Below are 24,526 nucleotides of genomic sequence, written 5' to 3'. Positions count from 1 at the left end.
GGCCAGTTTTAGTCAAGGCCAAGAGTCACAGAGTGGATGTGGGAAACATGGATTCAAGTCCCTCTTTGGTTTTAATTAATACAGATCCGAGCCCAGCTTCCCTCTCCTTCCCCAAGACTCTGGGTATTGTGGAGAGTTACCCAGCAGCCCAAATGATGTTGGTTTTCAGCACTGCATCCATACCCAGGTACTGCAGTGGAAAGCAGGACCTGGCTTCCATGGTAAACACTCAGCTCCTCAGCCCTCCCTGCTCCTTTCTTGCTGGAAATGTTTCTGTTTGTTTGGCACGAGAGAGACATGAAACCACATCTGCAGGATGGGCTGGGAGAGACCTCGTGGGTTGATGTAAAATCCAGTGGCCTGGACAGACTTGGAGAGGATCTCTGACCCACCCTTGCCAAGCAGTGGGAGGATTTGACCTTGATGGAGCTATACACTATCCCCAGGGCTCCTTGTTCTCCCTGTGTGGGGTCTGTGTGATGCCTTACACGGCTGCTGGCAGAGATTTGGGCTGACAGATGAGAGCACTCGCCTGTGGTTTGCTGTGCACTGCATCTGCTTCAGGCTGCCTACCCTAGAGTGTGCTGTTCCCTTTCAGAAAATGCTCCTGCTGCAGCTGCAGGCTCCTGTAACACAGCTTGGCTATCGGGCAGCACCTGGGCTGGGGCTCAGTTCTGGTGCCCAGCTTGACCCTCTCTTCTTCCTGCTGTTTTATTGGCTTTAATTCATCACTTTCCACTTGGGTAAGTGGCTTTTGGGTGGCTATTTCTTGCCAAGTGCTGCTGCTGGCTGCCTTGTCTCACCCACAGAGCAGGTGGTGAAGGATCCTCCTGCAGGATTACTCCTGCAGGCAGCCTGCTGTGAGGCAGCTGCCAGCTGCTTGTGCCCTTGGGCTGGGTTTGGGCACTGTGACATGCTCTCAGTCCACAGTCAGGTGTCCATCAGGAACTTGTCCCCGCTCAGAGCACTCTGTGATGGCAGCCCGTGTGTGTGTGTGTGTGTGTGTGTGTGTGTGTGTGTGTGTGTGGTGGGGACATGGCTCAGGAGGGAGGGTGAATGGGGCTGGGGGAATCACAGCAGCTCTTCTGTCCAAGGGATGTCTGGAAATGGTGTTTGTCTTCTGCAGGGCTGGGACCAGAAGGCAGACTGACAAGGACAGGGCACAGCCTGAGGGAGCTCTGGATCTTAATGCCTGAGCAAAGTTTGGTGGGTGATGCTTTGGGAAGGCTGACCAGGAACAGAGACCAGACAGAGCTAAGAGAATAAAATAGATATTTATTAAAAGGCCATAAAAGGATACACCTTGGGCAGTACAAGAGCCTGGCCAGGGCTACACCCAAGACGGACCCAAAATGGTCACAAAATGGATGACTGGTCATGAGGTTTCACACTTTAAGTTTTGGTTTATTTGCATGTTGGGGTTTAATTTTCCAAGTACAGCTTCAGGTTATGAAGTTCCATCTTTCTTGTTGCTCTCTTCAGTTCTCTGCTGTTTATACCTTTTGGGCCTGAAGCTTATAAGGGTTGTCCTTGGTTTCAAGCTGGAAAGGGATTGTTTTGTGTACCTACCCTGTGAAGAGAACTTACTGACACTCAATATGAAGCTCAGAGCTATACACCTAGGCAGCACAGCATCTGAAAAACATGAAAACTAAAACTTAAGGCATCATTTCCCCCAGTCTATACAAAAATGAAACCCCTGCCTGCAGACAGAACTCTGTCCTCTCTTCCGACAAGGGAAAGCTATTAACTCCTTCCTCTCCAAGTCCTTGTTGGCTCCTCAGCTCCTTCTGCATTTCCTGTGAGCAGCCACATGACACGTGTACCAAGTGCTATTTCTGGTGGCAGCACAGGCTGTGCTGCAGCTGCAAACCCCAGCACAGCCACACTGGTCCATCCTGTCTGCTCACAGTTCTGTAATCCTACCACAGGACACCTCCTCCCTGCCCCAAACTCACCCCGGTTGTGGCTGTGTGTGGCCACCCTGTGTGAAGCCTGGCCCCACAGGCAGAGCTGACAGCAGGAGCTCTGCCGGGAAACGCTGAGGCAGCTCCTTCAAAGGTCACCCTGGTGATTACAGCACAGGAAAGGCTCAGCTGTGTGACACAGCTGTGGCTGTGACAGGAGGGGAAGTGTGCATCGAGCTGTGGCCGCTCATACAGGAGCTCAGGAAACCAGCGCCTGGGGAAGGAGTGGCTCACCCCCAGCACTGGTCCCATGAATGCAGCAGCTGATGGGGATAAAAGCCAGGGGAGTGAAGGTGTTCAGCCATCAGAGTCAGGCCAGCAGCTCTGCTCCTTCACTGCTCTGAGGAAGACAGCACTTGGCTGGAGGCATCTGGATGTGCAATGCCTGGGTTCCAGCTAATCCAGCACTGGTGTCATCAAAGCTGCACGTCCTTGGCTGTCTTGCCATCCTCTGTCAGAGAAAGTGAGCCCTGCTGAGGGCCACAGTGGTGCCCACAGGTAAGTGGCTTAAGTGACTGAGATGAGACCTCTCACCTCCAGTTAGGTAAAATGAGTCCCACCAGCTGTTCTTGGACAAACTTGGAAAATAATGGGAATATTTTAATCTGCGAGAAGCAGTCACCAGTGATAATTTAAAATCATATCAATGTATATTAGAGATAGGAGCTACCTATAGATCCTTAAGTCACCATCACACAAAATGCCCCTGGCCATGAAGAAATGAGCTTTTAGAAGCAATCTTTGCACCGAGTCTGAACAGGATTGCCCTGCAAGGCTGACTTGTTCTCACTGCCAGCTGATGAAGCTGTGCCAAGGTTTATGTCCCCACAGTACACACCTCTGGAGCAGAGTGGGTTCCTTCAATCAGGACTCAATTCTCCAAATTACTTTGGTGGAAGATCAGATATAAACATCTATTGATTTTTTTTTTCAGTGGCAGCATATATCTGCAGCTGTCTGGTCTTGTCTCCACTGCTCTGTTGACTGCTGCTTCTCTGAGTTCCCAGAGATTAAAAAGAGCAGGATAGATTATAAGGAGGAACTCTTGGTGGCAAAAAAATTTAAGAGCAGAGAGCTGCAGTAGCACAGTCTGTAGCTTCTGAGCCTACTTCCAGTCTGGCAGCCACAGCAGCTTCTCAACACTGAACATCTCTAGTGTGCTCAACCCTCAGCATTAACCTGCCATGAGTCATGCTGTAAATAATGCTGACATGTTGTTTAGAGCCCAAGTTTGTTTCTTTAGAGAACACATGCTGGTCCTCTTTATGTGCACTCTGGTATTTCAGTTTTCTTACCTAGGATGGCTGGAAACTTCTCCTTTTCAGGCCTCCTTCTCACACTGTCATGCCCTTTCGGGGCCAAGGGTTATCAGGAAATGAGTCAGGAGTCACCAGAAGTTCACCAGGGCACTAGGTGCACCTGCAGCGCTCTGCTGAAGCCACTCACAGGGCAATGCTCTCTGACTTTCCTAGAAATTGGGACCTCAGTCGTCTCCCACTCCCAGCTCCCCAGCCTCCCCCCAGCATATGCTGAGGTGTTGATGTCTTTGTGCTGGGGGCTGGAGTTGTGCAAGGCTCCTGCCCATGGATGGTGCAGAGAAATACAGAGCTGTGAGCTGTGGAGCTGCTGCTGCTGGGCAGGGAGGAGCTCTGGGTGTGCCAGCACAGTGTGGTTGGTGAAGCTGGGGGTGGGAGGGCTCGTGATAGGGCAGGACAGGAGCTCTTCTCTGTTTTACCTCCAGCCACAGCAGGAAATCCAGAGTGGGGCTAGGCCAGCTGCAGTCACTGAGCTGTGTGTGGGGGGTGGATGCTGATAGCACAGCTGCTGTCAGAAGCTCCTGCAGGAGTAAATGCTGTCTGCGCTGGTCTCTGGTGAGGCTGCCTGCTGCAGCAGCTCTCTGAGAGGTGTTCCCTGCCAGTCTTCCTTCAGCTGTTGCTTCAGCAGCATTGCCTCACCAGCAATGTGGCTGCTGATCCCACAGTAGGCACCTACTGCCACTGCCCCCAGTTTATCAAACCCACCAGTCTGATAACCTCCAACCCATCAGCCCCCACCCACCCGCTGTGCACAGCAGAGGTTCCCAGTGCCCTTCATTGGGAATGTGTTTTGTCAGTCCTGCAAGCTGCTCCTCTGAGGGAGGAAGTTTTGCTGGTGGCAAAAACACCTCCTGAGTCTCAGTGGTCCTTCACATCCCTCCAGCCCTTATATGTGCACATGGAAGAAGAGCAGTGAGACACAGAGGAGCCCAAAATCTCACAGAGTTGTGGTGCCCTAGTGCAGACTGGCCCCTCCCTATTCCCTGTGAGCAGGTTTAGTGTTGCTGTGTAAACCGAGCTGCAGGTCTAATCCCTGGGGAGCTGCCAGCTGCTCAGACACCAATTTGTCCCCAAATCCCACACACCCTCCTCGCCTGCTGCCTCCCCCCTTGCTGACAGCACATTGCACCTGGGGAGGGACATGATTCCTGGTATCCCTGATAAGGCTCTTGCAGATATTGGGAAAGAAAGAAGTAGGAATAGCACTTTCTCCTCCTCCCCTCTCAGTTTCTTCATGGCTGAAAGGTCAGTGATCTGCTTTCTGTGATCAGGTAGGTTGTGGCTTCCTGGTATTCCCATGGTAACCAGGGCTTCCAGGGCAAACATCACCTGCCCCGGCACTGGTGAGGACCCAGCTAGTGCTGGTTCTGTCACTACAAGGTCTCCAGCTGCTTCAGCTCTGTGGTGGAGGCTGCAACGTGCCTGTCTGTGGCTTTGCAAATCTCTTTCCTCCTCTGCAAAACAGCACGGTGCAAAGCACTGAAGTGCAAAGCTGGAGGGTTTATTACAGCAGGTGGTGGGGAAAGGCTTAAATTCTAAAATTCAGCTAAAATCTGTGCTCTATGGGTCACCCCCTGCCCTCCACCCTGCCCCCAGCACAGCCTGTTTACAGACTGTTGGGACAGACAAATTTCCTGAGGTTCCAGATTCCTTAAGACTGAGGGAAAGCCAAACCAAAATAAAACTGATGTAGCTGAGTGCTTTAATTTGCAGAAGAGCTGTGCAGCAGCAGGCTGGTTCCCAGATGAGTCTTTCTTGCTGTATCAAGCATAAATTCATCAGGTATTCCATTTCCTGGGAAAAAAAAATAAAGCAGAATAATTCACTTGGAAATAAAGAGTGGAGCTATTTTTCCCTCTGACATTGTGAATGCAATTACCTAAAGCATGGGAGGCTGAGATAACTCACTCATTCAGCCCCCACTCTCCAAAGAAACCATCATCATTCTGTCAGAAAAGGCTTTAAACTCCAATTCACATCCTGAATGCTAAAACATCACCACATACAGAAGCTGTCCTTACGATTTCCATGCACCAGCTGCTGCATCACAAGGAAAACACACTCATAGACAGCCCAGAATTTGTTATTGTCAAGGCCATATACACAGTGCAGGCTCCCTGTGTTTGCTGACTCTTTTCCCGATGCTGTTGATGTCTCCTTGTCCTTCAGGAGCAATTCCTAGTGAAGCAAAGAACACTGGCACCCTGTTAGTAGTGTGTGAGCCACGCTGGGGCTGGGAAAATGTGCATGGGTGTTGAGAGTCTCAGGCTGTGTCTGTTTGAAGAGCTCAGTGCAGGCAAGCCATAAGCCTGTGATTGCCCCCAAAGTTAATTTCATTTAGGCAGCACTCTCCCACCTCTTCTGCCATTACATAATGGGGAGTGGAGTAATGACTTTCAGCAATGCTGTTTGAGTGGCAGCAGTCCAATTCTGGACTGTATTTTTTTTTTTAATGGTGGGGAGCGAGCAGGTTGGCAGAGGGGAGAAAGCCTCTGTTTGGTTGGTCTGCAATCCCTGTTTCACTGTGGGAGCTTTAGAGGACAGACACATTCTTCCATCTCTGCTAATCCTCCTCTGATACAGAGGATTTTCCTGCCATTAAATGATAGCTTGTGAGAAAAAAATGCCAACTTTTCAGAGGCTGACTCGTATGGCTGAGGGCAGGCTCATGAGCAGGAAGGAGGACACAGCCACTGCCTGGCCAGGTAAGCAACGCATCCAGATGATTTCTGTTGGGAATTTTGGTTTCTACTCTTTGATGCTAAGCTGGTTGCACTCTTCTGTACCAGCACCTATTTCCTGGGGATAGAGCCAGTGGTCTTGGTCTTATTGTTGGTGATCCTTTCCCATCTCAGATGACAGGAATCTGCCTTTGGCATGGCTTGTGGGAAGGACGTGGATGAGCTCCTGAAAAGCAGTGGCACAAAGCTGCAGGATTCCCTGAGAAGGTCAGTGGTGGAAGAAAGATACTCATCAGGAAGGTGCTGGGGACTTCTTCAGTTTGAAAGTGTGTGAGAGAAGAGCGTTTTCCTTCATCTTCCTTTCTAAACGTAGACGTTTTTGTGGAAAAATGATACAGGGAAATGACAGAGGATGAAACCCATCTCTGTTTCTCCTGTGTGCTTATAGATCCCTCAAGTTTGCTTGCCAGACCTGAAATGCCACTAGAGAATAATCAAGGTAATGCTTGCCATCATTCTAAATGGTGAGTATACTCTTATTCTGCATTATCCAGTAGTGGATTAGACAGATCATTTGGAAAGGTGGCAGTTAAATATTCAATTATTGCAATCATTGTCTCTTTACCCTTCTTAAGACTCTGCAACCTTTCTTTTTTGTTTCTTTTCCTTTGGTCTCTTACTCTTTCTTCCAAATACTGAGTTACTGTAGTATTTAAAAGAGCAAAATATATCATCCATAGGAAGAAATTTTTTTATTCTTTAATGTCACAAATATTTTTGACCTTATTGCTCTACTTCGCCTTTTTGCTCAAACACACATCTCATTTTGGTTCTCAAATGTGTCACTGAGTTGCTGAAAACTTCCAGCTGCTGCCCTGTCTCTGAACATCCTTTTTTTAGGGAAGGGGAAGAAGTAAGATGGGAAAGATGGGAATGTTTCGGGCTACATTGATCAAAGGAGATCTTGCCAACAGGGAAGAGCTGATCTCTTTTGCTCTGAGCTTCAGCTCTCCCAGGGGTTTGGTAAGGTTCAGGTGGAGGATTTTTTTCCAACTTCCTTACCAGGAGAAAGAGGGGAAATTTCCCATAAAGGCTGCATTGCTGAGGGGTTTCTCTGAGCTCCTATTGCTGGGGGTATTTTTTTCTCACTGGATGGTTCTCCTGCTCTTGCTTTCCATGTCCTGCACATTGCAAAGATGCACTCATAAATAGAAATCTTAGATGTCTGCTGTGAAATGCCATTAGCAGAAGACCCAGATTTGACACTTATGTATAAGGAAAACAGGCTGGATATGGTTTGGGGGCACACATTTCTTTTATTGAGTGATTAGAGAAGAAGCAGGGAGGGGAAGGAGGGGGTTTGGTTATCAGCAGGCTCATTCCTACACTGCCCACCATGTGCACAGCAGTGGGTGGAGGTCTGCTCTGAGGGCCAGGGATGTGACTGAGCCTGGGGCACCTGGAGCTGGACATGGAGCTTGCTCAGGTCAGCCTCACCTCTGGGACAGCCTGTGCACAAATGCCCCTCTGGATGTCACCCTGAACCCACACAAGGCTCCCTAATCAGCAGCAACAATTGCATCCATCATTTTCCAGACAACCACCTGCAGTCAGACATTTGGGAACAGGCAAATCCTTAATCTGTCTGGCCCTCAGTTTATGTAACTGCCTAACAAAAACAACATATGCCCCTGTTGGCACGCAGAGGGTGGACTGGTGCAGAGGGGAGCAAAGGAGGCAGCCCCTGGGCAGGCTGCACAAAGAAAGAGCAATCTCAGACCAGCATATTGTTCCCTTTCTGGTCCTTAGGCTCCAGCTGTTGTCAGGGGGACTGAAGGGGACTGTCCTTCAGCTGTGGCTGTTAGATAAGAGCATGGGAAAAAGGGGAAAAGCAGACAAACAAAATGACAACCTGTCTAAAATCCTTTCCACTTCCCAGAGTCCTTCACTATCATTTATCCTTGAAGTGATGTTGTTTTGCTAATTCTCCAGTCACAATAGTGTGCCCAGGCATGATGAGACCTGAATTTTGATGAAGAGACCACAGCTCATCCTTTTGTGATGCTCTCTCTGTGTATCTAAATACCTTTCCTACATGCAATAACCAGAATGGTTTGAACAGACCCAGGCTCCAGGGCAGCTCCTGGGTTGATACCCTTCAGCAGGGACTTGCCCAACAACAGGTTTTCCAAATTTCCTTTAAACAAGCAGTGTAAACTCCTAAATACAGTCCCATGCATGGTGTCTTTAGAAAGGATGGAGGAAAGGCAGAGCAATTGTAGCCCAAACTGTCATGTATCCTGTACATTAAAGCCTTAAGGACTGCAAAAATAAAACTTGATGCTTGCTGAATTTGATGCTTCCGGGCATATCACCTTACAAGTCTGTCTTATTAAAAATGCCCATGGCAGTGCAGCTGTAGTGGGCAATCACTGTGCTGCAAACCACAGGGAGAAGCAGCCCAGCTGATGGGAGCTTCCCCCTCTGGACACTCAGCAGGAGTGTGGAGAAACCCTCCCCTGATCCCAGCAGTGCAGTAATAGAGGTGGCTCTTGGTAAAGCTGTTGCTATCCCATGTTTTGCTGAAATAAAAAGAAGAAAAGGATTATGTTTGTATAGGAGCTAATGAACTGCAGCAGAAAACCAGTCAGCAGCAATAGCACCATTTTGTGCTTGTGGCTACATGGAGATCACTGGTGTAGCTGCTCACTTTGTTGGGGAGAAGGTACGATGTGTCTGGGAGAGCAATTAAAAAAACTTCCTTCAGTTCTTCCTCTCTAATGAGTTTATTTTCATGGAATCAGAGAAAGAATTGTGCTGGAAGGGACATAAAAGATCATCTCATCCCAAGCCCCCTGCCATGAGCAGGGACACCTTCCAGTAGCCCAGGTTTCTCAGAGCTTCATCCAACCTGGCCTTGGACACTGACAGGGTTGGAACATCCACAGCTTCTCTGGGTACCCTGTGCCTCACCACCCTCACAGTAAAGAATTTCTTCTATATATCTAACCTAAATTTCCTCTCTTTCAAAGGGGAATAGCATTTTGCATTAAAAGAAAAAATCACTTTTCAGATTTTATTTGATTGGATGTTTTTCCCCACAAAAAAGCCTGTCTGTGGAGGCTGGTATCTCCCAGTCCTTTTGTTCCTTTTTGTTCTCTCATTTCTCCCAAGAACCTTCTTCTCTTCCTTGTTGTTCACCCACCTGTGTGGGACTAACCTGGGAGGAAACAACAGCCTCACACCTCCCATGTCAGGCTGATAAAGGATGAAGTGGCTGCTCCCATCAAACACAATGGTGACTTTGTCAAGAATTGGCAAAGCAGCAAAAACTGTGCTGGAGATGCAGAGTTTCTCATCTCTGATGAGATCATGAAGCCAGCAGTTATATATCTCTTAGTTTGTTTTTACTCACTCTGTCGTACCAGCACACAGTGGGAATGTGTTTTTAAACATTGCATTGCATCTCCTTGAGAGCTGAGAGTTCCCCTTTCCAGTGCTGCACCAGCTCATGGCTCTGGTGGAGAAGCATTAGGTTGAAAGAATAAAAGAAAGAAATAAGCAAAATTATGAATTTGACAGACTTTGGGCAATTAATTGATGTTCCCTGCCCATTGCCAGGCTCAGCATACACTGCCCTACCCTTTTCCACACCCAGGAATGCTGTAACCCACCTACAGCTGCTGGCCTTCAATGCATTTCTGCCTGCTCTCTGTCCCCATCAGGCAGCAGAGACATCCCAACAGAGACACTTGAGAAATACTGAATTCTAGGCAAGCCCCCTCCTAGGGAGAGGAATTAATCAGATACTATGTTCTAGGTGACATATATTCTTAGCAGGTTTAGAAACCCCAGAAAAATTTTAGGGATTTTACACAAGAGCTCCTCAATCAGCAATGGTGTACAGGTGGCAATTAGCTTGGCTAGAGGGGAGGAAAAGACAGCGCATTTTTTTTTACCTCTGTGACTAATAAATTCATTAATGATGCATTCTTTTCTCTCCTGCCCCGCCCCTGTGGGGACAGCAGTGATCCTTTGGGTCCCACAGGTCCATGGGGTGTGGGCCTGTGTGCGCTCCTGCCCTCCCAGCTGCGTGTGCACCCCCGAGAGGAGCTGCTCTGTGCTCTGTGACCGCGCCGGCCTGGGGCAGATCCCCAGCCAGTTCCCCTGCGAGGCCTCCTCCATCAACCTGGACAAAAACAGCATCAAGTTCCTGTCCGAGAGGGCCTTTGGGACGCTGCCTTCCCTCAAGTCCCTGTCTCTGAACCACAACAACATCTCCTTCATCACGCCGGGGGCGTTCAAGGGGCTGCCCAGCCTGAGGGAGCTGAGGATGGCCCACAACGAGTACATCCGCTACCTGCACACCCGCACCTTCACCGCGCTCCGCCGCCTCGTCCGCCTGGACCTGGCCGACTGCAACCTCTTCAACATCCCAGACAGGATCTTCATCGAGCTGCCTGCGCTGCAGGAGCTCTTCTGCTTCCAGAACAACTTCAGGAGGATCCCGGGCGCCATCAGGGGCATGGAGAACTTGACCCACGTGTACCTGGAGAGAAATAGGATCGAAGCGGTGGCCTACAACTCCCTGCAGGGCCTGAGCAAGCTGAAATACCTGAATCTGCAGGACAACAGGATAAATGTCATCCACGAGCGAGCTTTTCAGGGCTGTCAGAGGATGGAGTACCTGTACCTGAATGACAACCTGATCAGCGAGCTCCCAGAAAACTCCTTTGACGGCCTGAGGCGCCTGAAGATGCTCAACCTGGGGGGGAATTTTCTCAGGAACATTTCCAACACCTGGTTCCGGGACTTGGGGGAGCTGGAGTTCCTCTACCTGGACCGCAACAGAATCAGCTACATCGAGGAAGGGGCTTTTGAGAACCTCACCAGCCTGGTGGCCCTGCACTTGAACAGCAACAACCTGACGACGCTGCCCTTCTCCGTGTTCGAGCCCGTGTACTTCCTGGGCCGGCTGTACCTCTTCCGCAACCCCTGGGAGTGCGACTGCCGCATCGAGTGGCTCAAGGAGTGGATGGAGAACTACAGGCTGGTCAGGGACATTCCCTGTGCCTCCCCCTCCTCCGTGGCTGGCCTTGACCTGACGGATGTGCTGTTTGAGAGGTCTCCTGAAGGTTATTGCCTGGACCCGGAGGAGCTGAACGTCACCTCTGAGGGGCCGACCCCGAGTGGGGAGCCTTGGACTACCACAGAGAGCAAGTTCAACAGCCTTATCTCCAAACTCCTGCTCCAGATGGGCCTTCCCGAGGAGGTGGCCAATGCCACTGAGGTGTACAGCAACACCACACAGCTGGATGGACAGACTGAAGGGGTTTCTTCAGGCGTGAAGGAAGACAGAGCCGAGGCTGACTCCTCCTTCTTGTACCTCCCAGCACTTTTTACAGTGATTGTTCTGCTGGGCAAATAGTCCAAGGGCTGGATGGAGCAGGGGTTCTGCTTAAGAATTTAGACCTACTTAGGCATCAGAGAAAAGTTTTATTGTGGGCCTCTGATACGTAACAGGCTCCGAACTCTTCCAGGTTGGGTTTGCTGGATCTGGCTCCAGATTCCCCTGGGACCTGGCGAGGTCTGGGTCCCACTCTGGGTGACAAACCTGCTCTGTGTGTGTCCTGGGCAGAGGAACAGCACTAAGATTGAATTTTGCCACAGATACGTGATGTTTGCTGCTGGGAATGGAGGGAAGAGGGGTCTGTCTGTGTTTGGGTGTTTGTTCCATTGGGCCAATGGAAAAGCAAGGTATTCCATGGTGACTCAGCTTCATGAGGGCAAGATGAGATCACAAAACCAGGCCCCTCTTTACATCCTGACAGACACCCACACCCACAGCAGGCAGTGCTGAACAACGGGAAACTATTCCTGATTTCCCCCAGCGGGTGCAGGAGGGAGCAGGGTAGTCCTGGGCAACACCCAGGGATGCAGCACTGGGCCTCAGGAAAAGGAGGAAAGCACCAAGGGGGCACCTGCCCCAGGCAGATCTGGGATGGGCACAGTATTTTGGCCGTGACCACAGGCAGAGTTTTGATCCTTTCTCCCCCCAGTTATCTTGGCACTGGTGAGGGAGAACCAGAGGGACCAGTGTTTGTCCAAATATTCTTCACTGAAGCAAAGCTACTTAAACTTAACCTACTTATTTCCATAATTTCAATGTGTTTAATTTTTCAGTGAATATATTGTTTCAAGGAATACTTTTTTTTATTTGTAGATTGTTTCATAGCATGGCAGCAGGGGCAGAGCATGGTGATGAAAAATGCAACCAGGCCCTGTGAAATATTTTGCATTTCCACCACTAATATGTACCATGTAGTGTGTCATATTATGCAATACTGATAATTTTCTTTTATACAGCATCTTAACTGTTTTATCTTTGAAATCTTCTATGAAAGCTGCTAATATGACCAGGAAGAATGATGTTTTATGTATCAAAGCATATTAATAAAATAATTCAGATATTTTACTCACAAAAATAAATTAACTGCTCAAACCTAGTTTTTTTTAAGGTCCTTGAACAACTCTGGTGATTTATTTATTTTTTTTTTGTAGGCTACTCAAATGGGTGCACATGAGTGTCCTTTCGTGGCCTAGAGCAAATGGAAAGATATTTATTGCAACATAAGTACTTTCACTTAGAACTTGACTGTGCTTATGTTTGTGTTAAGCAGCAACACTTGAAAATATAAGTGACTATATAGAAATACACTTCTGTCCAAAAAGATCTACTGCTTTCTAATTAGTGCCAGAGATTTCCAGAGGAAAGCTGAGTACAGGGAAAACCAAGCCTTTCCTGCTGCAATGGCTTCTCAGTTATCTGTAGCTCAACCAGTTTCCCCAGGGAATCAAAATGCCAGATGGTTTGATAAATGCCTATTTGACCTGTTCCGTGAACTAAATTCAATGAGTTTGGATTTCCAGGCTATTTATGAATCCATTAATCTTCTTAAGTGCTAAATTCATCTGTGTATTTTAAGAGGCTGTTTTTCAAACCTCGTGCAGCCCAGTGCTGTAGAGGCACATTAGGTTAAGGATGCCTTTACAGGAGCACTATTTCATCCTGTCAGGGGAGGTTTATCAATAGGCCTGGCACAGATGGTAGGACACAACTGGTTGTATTTCACTTCCTATAAGTATGGATGCCTCGTGAGTGAATTGTTTTTGTAACCCACATATTCATTTTCCTTGCTGGGGCACATTAAAGCTGAAGATCGCCTTACTGTGCAACTGTTGAGTGGCTTTCAAGTCATTTAGAGCTTCAAAGATGCTCCTGCTTTATCTGCAAGATGCAGATCTGAATGTGAAGCGTCTTAAAACATCGGCTTTAGCAGAGATTGTGCTGTCAGGTGATGGATAAGAGGGCTGAACATTGTACTCAGCTGTGTGACAACTGTGTGACAACAAGGACACTGACCTTGGTGTTGATGGTTTAAGTGTCTCTTGGGGTCAAACATCTGGCCCAGAAAGCTTTCCCTGTGCTGCTCTGACACAGCTGTGAATGGACCTTCATCTTCCCTGCAGGAACGGGAAGCTGTGCTCTCCTGCTCTGAAATCCTGCTCTTCCCTCTGAGCTGAGAGATCAGCAGTGTGCGTTTCCAGTGGCACAGAGCAGCTGGCACGTGGGCACTCCATATGGATTGGGAAAGGTCCATGAGCCTGTGATTGCTCTTGCTTTGCTTCTCTACTTCATGTTGCTTATTCTTTGAGGAGACACTAAAACTGCCTGCTTCATCCTTTTGTGATTCTTGTTTCTTAAACTCCTAGCAAATGCCTTGTTTCTCCGATTACATGGCAGGTGACAACTCATAATTCCTTTTTTTTTAATAAACAGTTTGGGTTTTTTTCTTTTTTTTTTAGACCAGACTCTTGCTGCCAAATTGTGCTTCAGCTGGTAAACGTGAACCAGTTGTTGGTTACGAGTCCATGGCTCAGAGTCCCTTCACAAATCAGTGCTGTTTTCAAAATCTGTCCCTGGACTGGGACACCTCCAAAGATGCCAAACCTTTTTCTGTTTGGAATAACTGCAAATGTTTTTCAGCGAAGTGCTGCTCCCAGTCCTGCTCTCAGCATGAGGTGCTCACATTTTGTTTGAAGCAGTGGCAAGGGATGGTCATGAGCTGCCTGGAGTCAGGACACACCTTCTGACTGAGGTTTATTCAGAGAGCTGTTCCCAGACTGAAGCACCTGAGGTCCTGGGAGAAGGCAGTTTGTTTTAATGTGTGTACCTGATGACACTGCACTGCTCTTCACTGGTGCAACTGTTTTTCATGCTTTACAAGAGTTACTGCTGGAGCAGAGGGGAGTTTTCAATGTAAATAGAGGAAAGAAATTATTTGATTTTGGATATAACCTCTGAGTCTCAGAATTCTGTTGTTATGTTGCAGCCCTAGGATCATACTCAGTGTTTTAACGTGAAGACCTTTATGTCCCCTGTATTTTCTTTAAATTTGCAGCTATTGCCAGTAACCCCCTGTGAAATGAAGCTCTTGGCTGTTTGCTTCTTTTGTGGATTATCATGTTTTTCTGCTTTGCAAAGAAACATGAAGTGGAGGACATGAGGAATCCCTGTCCTTTGCTAGAGAGGGAGCAGCTGCTGGCCAGCCAAAACTCAGGAACTTCATGGCCAGTTTTCAAGGGTGTTGTATTTTGGCTAATTCTTGTCTTTACAACAGCTGGCTGATAGCTTTAAAAAAAGCTAAATTTTAATTTGTTGGGTTTTCCTTCGATGATTTTTGTGGTCACAAATTGAAGAGGAACCAAATCAACTGAGTTAAATTCCAGAAAACTGGTGTGCCTGCTCAGGAAGATATTAAGCCTTGCAAGAAAATATTCTGTCATGGTCACTCCTGCTCCAGTGTGAGCTTCAGAAGACAGGGCTAGCTTGGGTGAGAAAACAGTATTTGTAAATGCCTGCTTTTGCAGAGTCAAGATATGAGGTTGTTACAGAAACACTAAAAATACTGGTCCTTCCTCTTCCCCCACCCAAATCTGACAGAGATTGGTGGAGTTTGAAGGATCTGCAGCAATAACCTTCAAAGGAGTTATTTGAAGTAGTCTTTCTTTTAAAGAACTTTAAAGAAAATGATAACTGTGGAATAAAGACCAGAAATTATAATTTTAAAAAAGGCATCACATGTATTGCTTCAAAGAAAAACATTCAGCTAATATTTAAAACATAAACCTAAACATGTGCAAGATCAGCACCAAAATTCCATTTCTCATGGGGCAAGGCTGGTATTTTAAACTCTAATATAAAGATGAATACAGAAAATAGATATTTTTGGACAGAAAATCATCTATGCCTCTCACCCAAAGCCTGAGTTTGCTGACCATCCTGTGGTTAGTTGAACCAGTCTGATCTTGTACTCTGTGGTTAGTTTAAGCCTCGAGTGAGAGAAGTTAATTTCTTCTGCAGTTCTCAACTTTGACCTTCACCACATCCGTTGATTTTTGTTGTACTTCCTTCTTCATCTTAGGACTGTTTTAGAGTTAATTCTTAACTTGTGTATCATAAATCTTATATTCTCAATGAAAAATACCAAGGCATTTCAAAAAGACCTAAAACTACCATTAGTTTTTCTGTGCACACCTGATGGTTTACTCTTCATGCATATTCTATGTATTTGCTGTGTGGATTAACAGCTGATTTCACTTTGTGCTTGTTCAGTGGGTTCTGACCTGTGTCAGGAGCTTCTTGAAGTGGCTGGAGGTTTGCAATGAGGCTTAAGGCATCCTTGTTCTGCCTCCCCTTGTATTCCACACCCTCCTTTCCACTCCTCTTCTCCTCATCTGCTTGTTTCAGCTTGTTTCTGCTCCAAGCATCACAGCAGAGCCAGCTGTGGTGGAAACTGGATGACTGCAATGACTCAGTTAAAACCAACACTCAACCCTTTCCTCTTTTTATGGTGTTTAGGTTCCCTATTATTTCCCCTAATAATATGTAAGTTGGGTTGGGCCATAAGTGGGTTAAAGTGGAGATAATTGGAGTAAAATGCCATTGTTGTATCTGAAAGGGGGACAAGCTAAATGGGAAAGATGGTGCTGAATTGCTGCTCAGTTTGCTTAGACTGAGGGCAGACTCAGGCACAAGGATATTGGGAGGAGGCCAAGAGAATTCTTGGGCTTTGTGAGGGCAGATCAGGGGACAAGCAAGGAAGCACCCAAGCCCCTGGTGAGATGAGGATGTCCTGGACTCCCAACATACTGTGGCATGCAGGCAGGTGTAAAAATATGTGTAAAAATACATGTGGTTTTACCTGTAAGCTTTTGATGATGAGAACAAAGCTGAATCCATGGTGCCAGGGTGGGCAAATGTGATAAATCTGTAGCAAAGGACAACCAGCTGTGCACACGTAAATTGGGATGGAATTGGCAGCAGCAATTCCTCACAGCACTGAGTGATTATGTCTCAATGTGCTGTGACAATAAGAAATACATCAGACTCTAAGTGGACAGGCACTTTCCTGATGTATGAGACTGGTAAAGAGCCAGAGGGCAGAGCACAGAAATAAATGATCAACTTGCAATCAGACAAAGCTGGTTGTAAATATCTGTGCTGAAACTGATAATTAATTATTTCAGTAGTCAAAAAGTAGCAGTGAATTTGCAGCTGCAGAATTTTTGTAGGCCAGCGAAGCTTAAAGGAGGCATTGATGAATTCCAAATTGAAAGTCAGGTAATTTGGAGCAACAGGATTGATAAAATAGATGTTGGCATATGCAAGGTAACACATATAAGAAAACACAACCTAAACTGTTCACAGGCACAGCTGAGCCTTTTAGGGAAAGGAAGACCTGAGAATTGCTGTGAAGAACCAGCAGATCCACTGGCATAAACAAAAATTATACTGTAAGTAACAGGCTGGAATAGGAAAACCAGCATACAATGTCATAGGTTATCATGGCTCTACCAGTACATCCTGATCTGGAAAATGTGCAGCTTATGTCTTGCCACATCAGAAAGCACATCAGTGATAAATCTGGTGGCAGAAATAAATGAGTCATGGAACTAGGATTTCTCATTAACCAGGGGAGAAGAGATGGTTTTGTTTAGGAGAGACCTAGTTAGTGGTAAGTCCTGTGGGAGCTACGAAGATCTCTTTGTCTCCATTGAAAGCATCTGTGAGCAAGTCAGGGATCCATGGGCAATGTGGGACACAAATGACCACAAATTCTAGGGATGGGTGAGACATCTCTGCTCTGTGCCACAGAGCACAATGACCTTCACCAGAGGAACCCCTGAGGATGTGAAGTTGATTTTGATTCACAGAGCCTTTATATTTTCCTAAGAGTAGGGCTGGGTTTCTGTGTTCTTGACTCAGACCTTGTCTGTCTGTGGCGGCTCCTCCAGTGATGCTGCCAACCTTAATAACCAAGTCTGGACTGTGGGTCTGTGACACCTGAGAGCCAGCTCAGGACACCCCTTGGCCTCAGGTTAACACAGCACAGGAGGCATTTATGCCAACACTAACTAACAAAAATCACCATGTAGCCCTCAAGGATACAGAACTTACCTCTGAGCAAACAATTTTTTCATTAAATCACTAAAAACAGGATGAATCTCTGAATCATAGAACAGTTTGAATTGGAATGGATCTTAGAAATCACCTAGTTCCTGCCATGGGCATGCCAGATTCCTCAAAGTCCCCACAAATCTGGCCCTGAACACTGCCAGGGATGGGACATCCACAGCTTCTCTGGGAGACCTGTGCCAGTGCCTCACCACTCTCACAGCAAAAAATTCCTTCCTTTTGCCTAATCTAAACCTTCTCTATTTCAGTTTAAAGCCATTCCCCACTGTCCTATCACCATATACTCTTGTAAAAAGTCCCTCTCCATCTTTCTTGTAGGTCCCCTCTATGTACTGGAAGGATACAGTGAGGTCTCACCTTAAAAAACAAGTGTTTGTCAGAAAGAGTTTGGAAAACAAGTGACAAACCAGACAGGAGGCAGATGCAGGTCAGCAGGAGAAGGAGAGTTGCAAGTGGTGTCACACTGGAGAACACGGTTTAGAAAAACAATGCCCCAAACCTGTGAACTGGAAATAAACCACAAATTGCTACCAGTAACAGCTACAAAGGGACCTACATCCATCCCACAGACTGCAAGGTCCTGGATTTTAAGGTCTGTGGGCAGCTTCCTTGGCTCAGTGAAGCATTACTGCTGAGCATTTATGCTCCATCTTCCACCCCTGGGAATTTCTCTTCTCTCAGTCTTTGGCCACTGGAGCCCCAGAATCGCAGAATATTCTGAGCTGGAGGGGGCCCCAGTGGAAGATCTTACACAAGATGCTGCCTGTGCAACTCAGTATTAGAAGTGCTAGTTAATTTTTCAGTAAACCTGCCTGTCTTTGGGGCAGTGGATGCCCCACCTGCATCTGCACCATCCACTGAAATGCAGATTTCAATACCAAAGTTACTGTGATGGGGTAAAATCTCTGATGAAACCCCAAGTTACCTCACATGGACAGTGCCTGCAAATGCTGCTCAGGGGCTGGGACTGTCCAGCCTCACCTGCACTGGAATTGTTGACACCTGCATGCTCTGGTAGCACCTTGCAGCCTTGGCTGACTCTGGTGTCAGGCCCTTATGACATCCTGAGCAGACCACAGGTGACAATGCAGGAGGGGAAGTGCAGGAAGAGGTGAAGGGACTTACCCTGCCCTGCACAGCAGATGACTCCTGCATTGCTCTCAGGTTCCAAAATCTGCTGTTCTGTTTCTGAGCCTTTGCCTATTTATTTTCTGAGTAAGACAACTTACCTTTCTACCTGTCCATTCAATCCTATTGTTTCATTTCTATTGACAGGTACCTTAAAAATCCAAATTGGGTTAGGTATGAACTCTTGAAATGAGCATGTGGATTACTCAAGTCAAGTTCAGGAATTTTCAAGTGACAAGAGATAAAAAAACCTGACAGCTGAAGTATCAGCTTAGATTGAACAGCAGTGTCACCCTTCCCTCATGCTTTATTACTGCACACAGCAGGGACTGAGTTTGTGAGACCTGGGCAGGGAGGATTTCATCACTTTGTGGATCCTAAAAGGTCCTTTTTAGTCTGAGACTCAGCATGTGAACCCCAGACAGTCCCAGAGCCTACAGAACCACCCAGCTGCAGCACAGCTGGGACAACAGGCAGGAATGGGGAGTAGATAGTGACACCCCCAGTGATCTGTCACTCTTTAGCTGTTTTAATGATCAAACTAGATAAATATGTAAAAAACATATTAATAAAACTACATGTCAAGACTGAAAGTTAAAGGTTCTTGAATTATTATGAGTTTTTCCATTGCCCTCAGAGGCTTAATATCACAAATTACAGCCAAATGGATAACACTGAGGCCAGTGGCCCACAAGACAATTTAAACATTTTATTTTCTACCTGAAATCTTGCTAATTTAAAATCACAATTTGTAACAAGATGATGTTGCCAGAGTGGAATCCTCAAATGGCCAGGACTGAAATCCCTTGGAGGCTGCTCTGGGCAGGGGCAGCTGCTCAAATCAACAAGGTATTTTCCTGGAGGCAGGATCTCTCTCCTCTTCCTTCCCTACCACTTGGGAGAAACCCTAAAGCCATTAGTGAAATGCTTATTTTGATGAGTGGAGAACCAGGATATTTTATTTTAGGAGAGTTGGCATGATCAGTAACTTGTACATTTCAGAGACAGATCTTTTTTATCCATTATAAAGTTTACTTGTCTGTATTATTTTCCCCCTAACAATAAATGAAAAAAAGAAGTTTTGAGAGTTTTTGTAATAAACCAAAAACAACCTTTTGGGATTTATCTTCTTTCACCTATGGGGTAACTTCATAAATCTTTACTGATTTATTATCCAATAATCTTTACTGGGTTGTGGTTTTGACACAGATTTGTTGCTTTTGTTACATCCATCCTAGTAAACAAAAATGGCTGTAAGGCAGAGTAAGGAGATGTCTAGACATTGAAATTGTTGAATTTAGTGAAAAATGATGGAGTTTGAAAAACTTAATTTCTGCATAACCCTGGGGTGGATGCTTCAGCATCCAGCAGTATGTGCTGTAACATTGCTGTAACCTGTAATATTTACTGCTTACTAATGAAATACTCTACACAACAATTCACCCATCTCTCACTCCACAGTTATGTTTGTTGAGAGATGAGTGCCCTTGTCATTTCATCCCCTTGCTCTGAACTAATTTCAGAGAACTGTTTTTGTACAGATGCAAAGCAGACACTTGTGTTGAAGCAATCTGAAAATTCCTTTAGTGGATTAGCCCACTTCCACAAATGACCCTTTTTCATCCTTGACAAAAAGTAGCAGTTCTTACTCAATTCCAATTAAAATAATTCCACTTGTTTTGATCACAGACTCATTTAGGTTGGAAGTCAACTCTTAATATCATCTAGTAAAACCCCCTTGGTTCAAGCAATGGTGGCTGCAACAGGTTTTTCAGGACTGTGTGCACTTGAATTATGTGTCTTCAGGACTTTTCTCTAAACAGTGTTTTTTTAAAGAAGTTAGGAAAACCTTCTGAAGGTTTTATAAACATGCTGCAGACCCTCGATTTTTCCAGATAAGAATTTCCCTAAACATGCTCATCACGGCTTGCCTCATTTCCCAGTTTGGGTTCGTAGCTGTGAACTGCTCTAATGTGTAGCTGCAACTTACCAAGAAAACCCCTGGAGCTATTGTCATGTCGGGTTCCAAAATCTGACCTCCCTGCAAGCAGAGTTAGCTAAAATTGCTTGATAGCTGTTCAGAATGTTCAGTTTTTTCACAATAAGATTAGGTATCCCTTGAAAACTACAAATATATTGGAAGTCTACAGAAACATGATACAATAAATGAGGCATGTGTGAAACTGCATGAAAAAATGAAAAATCTACCTTCAAACACTTTTATATAATTCAGTATTATATTTTAATTAACTTTTTTAAATGAGGTTTGTCATAGCAAGTAACAAAGGCAGTGACTTTGGGATATTAAAAGAGTAGGCCACAACATACACAACTTTTGAAAAAAACCACCAACATTCATGGCTTTACAAGATCAAAAGAGAGCAGCCAGCAGTAAAGCTGCTGTAAATCCCGTTTTTAAAAAAAGGTCAAGCTGCACCAAGGTTCAGGCTGGATATCAGAAGCTATTACTTCACTAGAGGGATAGTTAAGCATTGGGATGGGCTGCCCAGGGAAGTGGTAGAATCACCATCTCTGGAGATGTTCAAGAAATGACTGGATGTAGCACTTAGAGCAATGGTTTATTTGATATAATGATGTCCAAGTTTGGACTCAATGTGTTTAGGGGTAATTTCTAACTTTAATAATTCTATGTAATTTAGAAAATATCTGACTCTCTAGTTATTTACTTGCATCAAAGATGCACTGTTATATTCTGAGAACTTCTCAGCTCCTTTCTTTTTCTACCTGCAGCTATTAAAAAAATGAATTTAATTTATGTTTTATTAGATTGATTTCATTAATATGTTCACTGAAAAAAACCTCTTTATTTTTTCTCCCATTTGCCCGATCCTAATTTCTATGCCAAATTTAATACAAAGGCTTTAAATCTTGTCTCTTGCTTAGGGGAAAGGTCAAGGCATCAAGTTCCATCACGCTCTAGAGAGAAGAATGATGTGTTATGTATGTTTTGTTCACAGTCCTTCACTGCTTTGAGCAATTCTGAATGACCAGTCACATATGAGAGTGGTTTCTGTCTACATTTACTTCTGTCAAAGCAAAGGCAAACCTCTTGCCTTTCCCCCCTTCCTGTAGACCTTTCTTGCTGAGCTTTATTGTGTTTGTGAATTGGTTTTGGATTTCTTATTTTTTTTACCGTAGTTAGTGTTGATATAAGAAGTACAGTGCTGTATATTATTTTAATTTTGGGGTGAAATTTTAATACCTGCTGAACAAGTCTCTATTTGACTTACGGTAGCATAATGACATAATATGGATAATTAAAGTAATTAAAATTTCCTGTATATATCAAATATGAACAAATATAGAGACAAAGTCCATTACCTCGAATCTAGCACTCCAGTAACTGGATTTCCTCTGCTGCAGTTGTTAGTAGAATAATACTGATGTGTTTTTCGACCACAATTAAAGACATTTTTTTTTTGTGCTTATGAGATTTTTTTGGCACAAAGATTCACATGAAATTAAGATGGCTGAGATAACTAATAGTTTTGATTTTTTTCAGATTTTTTTTAACAGGGTAATTCAATTGGAAGAGATCTTTGGAGATCTCAGGTTTAAAGTAGGATCAGCTCTGACATCAAGCTGGATTGCTCAAGATTTTAAAACCTCCAGGGCAGAGCTTGCAATTTCTTTGGGAAATTGACTCTGTTACATATGAACTCTTTCCTTCTGCTATGGGTCTCAAAATACTCTTTTATTGTGCAGAATGACTTAATGCATGAATTAAAAACTAAGTCTGCTAGACTCAATAGCCTAAGAAAATCTGAAAAAGGAAAAAAAAAGGCAAAATCAGCTTGTTGATAACAGGCTTAGTTATCTGCAGTAAAATAATTAAAAAGAATTAATTTAAATAAAAGTAAGTAAATTAACTTTTCCCTTAAAAAAGCCTTAAAAAAAGGTTTATAATGATAGCAAAAGAGATAATTTAATATTCAATTAGTTCAAGTTTCTGCATAATTTATTTCCAGACATATGCTTTCTTTTAATCTGTTTTTTTTTTTTTTCTCTTCCTTAAGGCAATTTCCTGCTTCTGTTAAAGGCTAGTGGAGATTAAGTTCCTGACCTGATAGATCCATTCATTTTTTATTTTGTTTACATGTAAAGTTATTTAAATTCATTGCAATAATTTCAAAATTTTTTATATGAAATGAAGGGTTTTAAAATAAATTGCAACCCTGATTTCTCTAATGTATTAGTGGTTAGAGTAAGACCTTTGAAACAAACTGTGTGATTGGGAAGAATTCCATGAAGTGTAGCTAATACTTTCAATAAAACTTTTACTATCAGAGAACTGTAGAATTGATACTGGAATATGTCATTGAAACAATGAATGACAGTAATTATTGAGCAAGAAGCTTGGCTTTTCATTAGCTGGCTTGTGGCTTTCTGAAAGAGGGCAATAATACTTGTTATTTTTTCCTTCTCAAAAAAGCCACCAAACAAACAAAAAACCCTATCCAAAAAACCACAAAATCAAACCAACCTTATGTATGGTCTTATTTCACACTGCTCTTCAATATCAAGTGGTCATGAAGGCACCTCTTAATGTGACCCTTGGAGATCTGGGATCAGCCTTCACATCACTGAGGGAGCAGCTACAGAGATCAGGAGACCTTTTTGTCCCTCCACGTCCTATTAAAGGGTGAACATAAACTGCCCTTTTCTTCCTGGTGCCTCATCATGTCCTCTGCTGAGAGGAGGAGGAAAATTGCATGTCATTCCGTGCCATTCCATGCTTTGTTGTGTCTGCAGCCTGCAGCATCCATTCAAAACCAAGTACCTTCTGAAAACCATGCTAGATGACTGTTGTTATCAGGAGGAGGTTTGTTATCAAGGGAGGAAATTGTATCTAGAGAGTAAATCAAAGTTTCAGAATTCTTGATTTCTGTCTTACTCCTTTTCAGTAGGTTCCACTTTGGTTTTCAGAGGGCCACCTTCTCAGCTTAGTGCTCTTTGTGTCCTCCTTTCTCTTCTTTCTTTGCCTGCTCTGTTTCTTTCCTAGTGTCCATCTGCACCTGTGGCAGCTCAGCCGAAGAGCCTCGCCACATCATTTTTGCCAGTCCATGTGCTAAAACAGCCCTTCATGAAGTTATGAAATCTGGTCATGAGATGTCATTGTGAGATCTTGCTCTACTTGGGTTTCAGCCCTTTCAGAGCTCTGCCTTAAAGGGCAGGAACATCTTTTCCTTGCTGGAAACCAGAATTCCAGACCATTGCAGTGTGCACCATGGATCACAGAAGGTTTCCTTTGCTTAGGATGGACATGAACCCTCAGAGACTTTTAAAATGAAGGATACCGAGGGGTATCCCTACCGAAGGATACCACATTTTTTGACTGGCAGGAAAATGCACCTTAACATCAAGTTTGTAAGAGTGATGCCACCTGCTCCTCCCCAGTTACACAAAGACAGACACGAGTATGAGGCAATTCTGCCCTTTTTCATCTGGTTACATTTTGGGAAGAATGCTGAGGGCTCCACCTGGATGGCCAACAGTGGAGAAACACAGACTCAGGTTTGAAGCTCTGAGATGGGCTACACTTCAAAATAAGAAAATTCCACCCTTTCTCATGGCTGTTTCCATTATGCAGACAGTAAAACAAGCTGTGGCAGCTGCTAAGGGAAAACTTGCAAGCATTACTTTGCTAATAATCAACACGAATTCTTTCAAGCATATAGACACTAGCTCAGTTACCTTTCACAACATCAATGCAGGCTCAAGCTCCATTTTAATAAGAACACAGAGATGTGGCCAGATTTAATGTTCTTGATTGTGTCATGGCAGTTGCTAAGAGATTCAGCAGAATGCATGGAAATGCATAAACACTCCCCCTCCCACTATTTTTGCTTAGAAAGGTCAAGATTAGATGAGAAA

The 24,526-nt window shown here is 44.9% G+C and overlaps 1 protein-coding gene across 1 annotated transcript; it reads left to right on the top strand.

Annotated features, from left to right (window-relative positions):
* Positions 1-674: 674 nt before the first annotated feature.
* Positions 675-12,457, top strand: NYX (nyctalopin). Its single transcript, XM_083855835.1, has 4 exons — positions 675-743; positions 5,922-5,988; positions 6,139-6,488; positions 9,993-12,457. Exons 3-4 carry the CDS (start codon positions 6,467-6,469, stop codon positions 11,390-11,392), a joined length of 1,422 nt encoding a protein of 473 aa, XP_083711961.1. The 5' UTR covers positions 675-743; positions 5,922-5,988; positions 6,139-6,466; the 3' UTR covers positions 11,393-12,457.
* The last annotated feature ends 12,069 nt before the right edge of the window (positions 12,458-24,526 follow it).

The sequence above is a fragment of the Zosterops lateralis genome (genome assembly GCF_965231275.1).
Source record: "Zosterops lateralis genome assembly, chromosome: 2".
Classification (NCBI taxonomy): Eukaryota; Metazoa; Chordata; class Aves; order Passeriformes; family Zosteropidae; genus Zosterops; species Zosterops lateralis.
This window is presented reverse-complemented; position numbering and strand designations above follow the sequence as displayed.

Coding starts and splice junctions, on each gene's coding strand:
- NYX (XM_083855835.1), top strand. CDS start 6,467: ATGCTTGCCATCATTCTAAATG. Junction 6,489..9,992: donor GCTTGCCATCATTCTAAATG/GTGAGTATACTC, acceptor TGGGGACAGCAG/TGATCCTTTGGGTCCCACAG.